Consider the following 7,388-nt stretch of genomic DNA (forward strand, 5'->3'; position numbering starts at 1 on the left):
TGTTGTCTTGTTGGCTACTATAAATATCTGTTGCTTACAAAATGTTGAATCATATGGGAATGTGGTCTTTTGGTGCTGATAAGCCCTTATGTGGATATGTAGTTTAAACGTATGTGTGCTTATTTGTCAGCATGCTTAATAACATGTCTGCTGAGCAGGACATTTCTTTGGAGTTAGTAGATGGCAACTGGCCTAGAAACTAAATGGGTGTTAGTATTCCGCAATTGTAATATTTCTGATGGTCATCAAAACAACATGTAAAGGGTTAATTGTGTGCCATTATTTCTAGCTCATGATACTTCTTATGACTTTGAATGCCATGGATGCTGAGTTAGCGGATTGGTCTCTAAAGGCTACTAATGGATGGAGGGGTCTTGGACAGCTTCTTCCAGCCTCTTGCCATCCTTAAGCTTTGGACTACAGCTCCTGTAAGCCATAGCATGATGGTTAAAAGTAAGGCATTTAAAAAGTCACAGACCAAAGTGTTCGGAGTGCACTAGGTTGCTGTATGATTTAACAGGAATAAAGTGATGGCGTATGGCTTGTTCTATCAACAGATACCAGAACTAAGGAGCACTTGGTGGTACAGTAGGCCCTTGGTATCCGCCGAGGTTTGGTTCCAGGACCCCCTCACTGTGGTTACCAAAATCTGTGGATGCTCAAGCCCCACTAAATATGATGGATAGTAAAATGGTGTCTCTTATATAAAATGGCAAAATCAAGATTTGCTTTGTATATTGATTGATTGTTTGATTGAATCAATGAATATTTTTCAAGCTGTGAATGTTTAATCTGTGAATATGGAAGACCAACAGTATTAATAATGTTTTCATTCTGCTAAGGGTTCATGGATATACTTCTCTTTTCATTCCCCCTCTGCAGTATGAGAGCCAGACATCCTTTGGGTCTATGTATCCCACACGTATTGAAGGGTAAGTTTTTCCTCAGCTGTTGCTGCCAAGGGCTGCTCATGAAACCATAGGCAATAAGCCTCATTGCTTTGGGGCTTTTCTTTGTGGCTCTCTGTCTCTGAAATTTCCTCTTGTTATCATAACCTGAAGTGATCCAGCTCATACCAAAAGAATGAAACAGGGATTCTCGTATTGCTTTCAGAACTTAGCCATCTACTGATCTCTGGGAGGTTAGAAAAGTATCTTTTTGGGGGGAACTTGGCTCATGTTTCTACATAGGGTTACTGGGCTAACTGACACAGCACTCGATGGAAATGTCTGAAAAATTCACTGGTAATTATACCCGTGAAGGGATTGTTCTTCCACTTTACAATGTCAGCATGCCCTGCCTATAAGGAAGGAGGGAGACTTTGTACATGTAAAATGAGTGCTCTGCCTGGAAGGAAATGTCCCTCCCAGTTTTAAAAAATTAAAAACTGTCTCTTCTCTGTTAACTAATTAGAATTTCCTGATCAGGGATGCCAAAAGTTCAAGTAGAGTGGTGTTGGGGTTCTTGGGGAGGGTGTTTAAATGCATTACTTCTTTCTTTTCCAGACTGTTATTTATTCTGTTCTCACCTGTGTGGGTTCTTTTTTTCTCCCCTTTTAGGGCCACCCGTCTTTTCTGTGATGTCTACAATCCACAAAGCAAGACCTACTGTAAACGCTTGCAGGTTCTGTGCCCAGAGCATTCCCGGGATCCTAAGGTAGGGGCTAATTTGTATTTTTTTTGAGGCTCTACTTCATCTTACCCAGCTTTGGGTTTGGTGCAATCTACTTGCCATTCACATCTGTGAAGGAAGTGGTCACTAAATGAAGTATAGGGTAAAGCTTTGTGGATGTCATTCCAGGGCCTGTGTGTTTTTAGGTGATGATTCTGTAGCAGTGCAAAAATACCATCGAGTATAATAGTAAGCATTGAATTGATTTTTATTTTAAAATGGGAGCAGGTTTCTAGCTGTAGTGACTATAGAGAGATACTTGCTTACATGGATCATATAACTCCCCTGTTGAAACAGGGGTAGAAAATTGGTAAGAAACCATGTGTACCAGTCCCATGGATATGGGGGTTGTACTGTATTTGCTTTTAATATTATTGTTTAACTTTTTTTAAAAAAAATCATAATATAACACTTTAGTTAATTTCTATTTGAACTTATTGTAAGCTGTCTGGGGTCCCATTGCAAAAGTAAGGTAGGGTAAAAATTAAAATAAAAATGTAAAAAAATACACAGAAGCATATGGGCTGTATCTGCTAAAACTTCTGAAATAAAAGTGTTGGCTGAATAAAATTTCTAGAGAATGGGAAAGGATTTTAGTGTTCTCTTTAACTCCTTCCCTTTCCACATAGCTAAGCAAAGCCTAAAAAAGATTTTATGCAAGATATGCATGATTTATATAGATTTTAGTTGTGATTTTTTGTGCTGCATGTGAATTATTTTGTCACATAATAGTAATTGTTTTATCTGGAAGACACACCGCTCCGACTTCATGCTGTTTGCTCTTGACTATGACCTTTCCCTAGGTCTCAGCAGATGAGGTCTGTGGCTGCCCCATGGTAAAAGATGTATTTGACCTCACCGGGGAATTCTGCCGTGTACCCAAACGGAAATGCAATAGACACTACTGTTGGGAAAAGCTGCGGCGGGCTGAGGTGGACCTGGAGAGAGTGCGCGTGGTATGCATCAATAAACCTTGCCATTTGCATGTGTGTGTGGCTCTCAAAGGGAGATAGTGACTCTGTCAACTGTATATGAAATAGGCTGTTGATTTGAGGAATGGTAACAATGGCGGGAATCTTTCTATTAAGGTTGTGGAGTAATGTAGTGCCTTTCACTTTGGCAGTGGTACAAGCTGGACGAGCTGTTTGAACAGGAGCGGAACGTACGGATGGCCATGACCAACCGGGCTGGGCTTCTCGCCCTCATGCTTCATCAGACAATCCAGCACGATCCACTGACTACAGACTTGCGTACAACCACTGACCGCTGAGCTGGTAAGTTCAAAGTGTTAGGGCCTCCTGACATTGGACTGGCAAAGAGGATTCAGTGCAAGCTGTCTCCAGCTTCTTAGGGACTTTGGTCAGCTGGGCCTTGGCAGTGGGGGTGGATGCATACCTAAGATGGAGGTGTAGAGCCCCTTCTGTCTTATTGGGGGATTGTATAGTTCATAGGCTGAAGAAGAAGAGCCCCCCCTCCGGTCCATCTGCCTTGGTCCAGGCCTCAGAGGGAGAGAAAAATGCTGGACCTGATTCCCTCCCCCCCTCACCATTCCCTTCTCCTTTTGTGTCGTGTCTTTTAGATTGTAAGCCTGTGGGCAGGGAACTGTCTGTTATCCCCTCTATTGTAAACCGCTCGGATTCCCAGTGATTGGGCGGTATATAAATAAAACCTATTATTATTATTATTATTAGGCTGGACATGGGGCAGTTAGCCCTTTTTTGGATATCCCCCCCTCCAATCTAAATTTGTGGCAAAGGGTCAGTTGGTGCTATATTAGATCTGGGCCTCACTGACCTCTAGCAGTTCCCATGAGCTCATGGAATATGCTCAGGTGACTTTCATTTTAGGAAGCATTTGTGTTCACACATTGTTGGGAGAAAGGTTATGTGTTTGTCTCTGGCTGGCCAGAGATAAGACAAGAGGATTGGGAAAGCTTGCTTCTGATCAAGAAATTAAATGAAGTGATTTCATCTGAATCTGTTTTTCCCTGTGGAGAGGTGCCAGATAGAATCTCTGGGTCACATACTGGCAAGGCTGGGGTAGGGGTATGCAGCCCTTCAGATGCTGGGTTGTAGCTCCCAACAGCCTTTACCATTGACTGTGCTGGGAGGGGCTGATGAGAGTTGCGGTCTAACAACATTTTGGTCACCTTTTCCTTCATCTCTTGTCAATAATTCCTGTATTGTTTTCCTGTCCTTAATGTCCATCTCTTTTCTTTGTAGGTGCTGTTGAGATTGTGGACAGAAGCTTCACGATTCAGTGCCAATTGAACCAGAATCTTTTTTTAAAATGGTTTTTCTTAAACTCTTTTTTCATTAAAATGGTCTGGTGTAGCTTTTGCCTCTGAGCCCCTCCTCCTTGTTCCTGTAGAATCTAGCTGTCTTTGCCTGTAACCCTTTTGCCAATGATTCCTTAGCTTTGCCCACGTACGGTCCATTTTTCTAAAATATTCATGGGGTTTAAACACTGGAAGGTTGGCAGTTAGGGACGTTAGTGGCTTCTTCTGCTATCCTGCCAAAGTGAAAGGAAATTTTTGGTTCCTGCTGGTTTAGGGCAAGCCCTACTTTCTGAAGCAGAATGTTGGTGAGATTTGTGATGCTGGGTTGCATCAAAGGCAATTGTAGGCATTGAATGTTGTTGCTCTTCCATGTAGCTGCTGTCAGCTAGGAGAACTGGAAACAGGGGGTTAAATAGGCTGTCAAATCAGGGCAAGGGAACCAGCTGCTTTACAAATGTCTCATCCCATTGTGTGCTGTTGCCAGGAGGCAGAAAAGAGGCTAATAAAAATATCTCTCAACATTCTGTCTCTTTCTCCATGTATATGTGTGTTGTATTTTGGGCTAGTGTCTCCTAATTTTGGATTACTATTTTAGCTATTGCTATTTTCTCTATCTTTATCCTTGCCTCTAACTCAGACCTCTTCCTCAAGCTTGGTAACTTCTCCTCCATGTCCAAAATTATGGAGGGTCTGCCTCTTATCATCCTGGTTAAATTGAAAGATTAATCAGCTTTCTTTAGACTCAGTTTGATGAGCAGGTTGTCAACGTGTCCCTCTTCTCTGTTCTCTGTGCTCCATTCCCTTGACAGAAAGACTTCCTGGTTTCTTTCCTACACAACTTAAGGGAAGTAAACTTGACTTCACCTGCTTTAACCTGAGAGTGACTCTATGATGCACATGAGAATCAAAATCTTTTCCTGCTTCCTTTCAAAAGTAGATCATTGTATTTAGCATATTCATGAAACTTGATCTTGATGTGATTCTGTTAATCTTTGCAAAGCACTTTGAAATGACAAGAAGCAGAAAGCACCATATAGCAACCACTCCTTGCTTGTAGGGGGGAAGTGATTGTGAGTGTGTTTTGCATTTAGGTGCTATGAATGTGTGTTTGTGAAATCTCAGGGCCAATAAGCTATTCCTAATTATGTGTGCAGGATGGAGTCAATTTCATCCATAGGAGTAAGGTTTTTAAAAATGTTATTCCTATTTGATGGCTAAATATGCAAAGGGCATGTGGGAGGAAGTCTGGGGATTAAAAATAGGCCAGCAATACCTTTTTGTATCCTTTTACCTAGTTACATCAATCCTACAAGGTTTAGCATACTTATGTCCTGTTGAATATATTCATAGCAGTAGGTTGCAAATCTTAGTTCTTCAGTCCCACTGTATTTCCATAACAGGAACTGGAATAAAAAAATATATGACAGAACCATTTACTTGAACTGACAGATCTGAAAGTTTTTTTTTTTTAATTCCTGTATATCTTCAGAGGCCAGTAGAAGTATACAGTGCTGGTTTGAGAACTAAAATAACAGAATGAATTCTGTTACATTAACTTAATTTTTGAATGTGTTCACTGCTGGAGAAGAATCAAGGCCAAAGATGCAAAGTACAGTGTAATATAAATGAAGCGAAGTCTCCAACATTGCCCTTTAGTATTATAATACAGGTTGAGTCTCCCTTATCCAAAATGCTCAGGACCAGCGGTGTTTTATATTTTGAATTTATTGGATTTTGGAATACCTGTATTTGCATCTACATACAGTACATAATGAGAGATCTTGGAAGTGGGACCTAAGTTAAAACACAAACAATTATGTTTCGTATACACCTTACACACATAGTCTGAAGATATTTTTATACAATTTTAAAAATAATTTTGTACATAAAACAAAGTTGTTGTACACTGAACCATCAGAAAGCAATGGTGTCACTATCTCGGCCACATATGAAAAAGGTTTTGGTGTTTGGAATGCTTTGTTTTTGAAATTCTTGATAAGGGAGACTCAAACTACTATAATGGTGGTTGAGTCTTCTGGTTTTTATTGAAAAAATTATAAACAAAATAATTATAATTGTTGTTGTGTGGGTTCAAATAGTTTCTGACTTATGGTAAGCCTAAGGCCATGGCGTTTTCTAGGCAAGGTTTGTTTACAGGGGGCTTGCCTTGCCTCTGAGGCTGAGAGAGTTTGACTTGCCTAAGATCACCCAGTGGGCTTCTATGGCTGAGCAGGTATTTGAACTCTTCTCCAAGGTTGTAATACGCCACTCTGGCTCTCGGTTGTGATTACCTACCTACTTGTTTAATTATGATTACTTCCATGTTTAATATTCTACTGTTGATTAGTTTGCACATGCAGACTTGTTTTGTGCGACATTGTAGCCTTTATACTAAATAGCTAAATAGCCTTTAGTACAGTATCTTTTTGGAAAGTAATGCTCACTGTGAAAATGCCTGTGATTTCAGAGAAGTATGGAGAACCCTTGTTTCCCACAAGGTCTGAAATGTTAACATTTCATGGTGAGAAAGAGAACTCATGATTTTCTTTTTGAGAGATGTGGTGACAGGGTTACCTTTCATCCAATAAATACATAAAAGACTACCCTATTTCTAGTTTTCTTGTAAATAAGATTGGTTTTTGCCTCTTCTTTTTGAAAATTATGATTTAGTTCATACAAGCATATGAAGGTAGCAAGAAAGCGTCATGTGTGTCATAGTCTAGAACAGATACTGTAAGCTGCTGCTGTTTTGAAATAGCTTGGGTTTCAGTATCAATGGGAACAAGCAGTCAGGTAGCAAATGCTATAGATTCATAGAGTTGGAAGAGACCACAAAGGCCTTCCAGTCCAAATCCCTGCCAGGCAGGAATATACAAATAAAGGACTCCTGAAAGATGCCCATCCAAATTATTTAAAGATCATATTACATGTGAAGACTATTATGTTTTACTGCTTCTTCCTTCCACTTCATTTCCCCCACACTGATACTGTTCCTTGTATCTGTTGGAAAGATGTATAACAGTGCTGAAGTTTCAAACAAAAATCCACCAAACATACTTGTTGCAAGCTTTTGAAGCTCCACTGGCTTCTTCATCAGGCAAAATGTTATATATGAAACAGTTGAAAAATTAAAGATGTTAGCAAGATGTCTGCATTTTGTTGTTTATGTCCTTAAGATGGTATAAGGAGGGCACCTTTAGCTGATTGGCTCCTCCTCTGGCCATGTGGCCATTTGCGTATCAACAAGGACCCTTCTTTTGCAATCCAATAGGTCTCCATTCCTGTGAGGCCACAGACCTCTTTGTAGACAGATGACAATGGATTCCTCAAGAAGTCTCCCATATTTTTGCACCAGGAACATTTTGTAGAAGCAAAACGGTCCAAATTTGAGAAGAGAAAAATTGTTGAAGGTCCCAGTCTGCTGACTCTCTTTTCAGGG

The 7,388-nt window shown here is 40.3% G+C and overlaps 1 protein-coding gene across 1 annotated transcript in view; it reads left to right on the forward strand.

The window, feature by feature from the left end:
* Positions 1 to 7,095, forward strand: part of LOC149322842 (CXXC-type zinc finger protein 1-like) — a 33,380-nt gene extending 26,285 nt beyond the window's left edge. Inside the window, exons 12-16 of the mRNA XM_089483865.1 lie at positions 883 to 932; positions 1,560 to 1,656; positions 2,475 to 2,627; positions 2,795 to 2,945; positions 3,894 to 7,095. Of these exons, the coding sequence (XP_089339991.1) occupies positions 883 to 932; positions 1,560 to 1,656; positions 2,475 to 2,627; positions 2,795 to 2,941 (447 nt within the window). The 3' untranslated portion in view covers positions 2,942 to 2,945; positions 3,894 to 7,095. The remainder of the gene's footprint in view (positions 1 to 882; positions 933 to 1,559; positions 1,657 to 2,474; positions 2,628 to 2,794; positions 2,946 to 3,893) is intronic.
* The last annotated feature ends 293 nt before the right edge of the window (positions 7,096 to 7,388 follow it).

Source organism: Sceloporus occidentalis, unplaced genomic scaffold (assembly GCF_023333645.1).
Source record: "Sceloporus occidentalis isolate IW3139 unplaced genomic scaffold, rSceOcc1.0.p SCAF_1, whole genome shotgun sequence".
Lineage (NCBI taxonomy): Eukaryota > Metazoa > Chordata > Lepidosauria > Squamata > Phrynosomatidae > Sceloporus > Sceloporus occidentalis.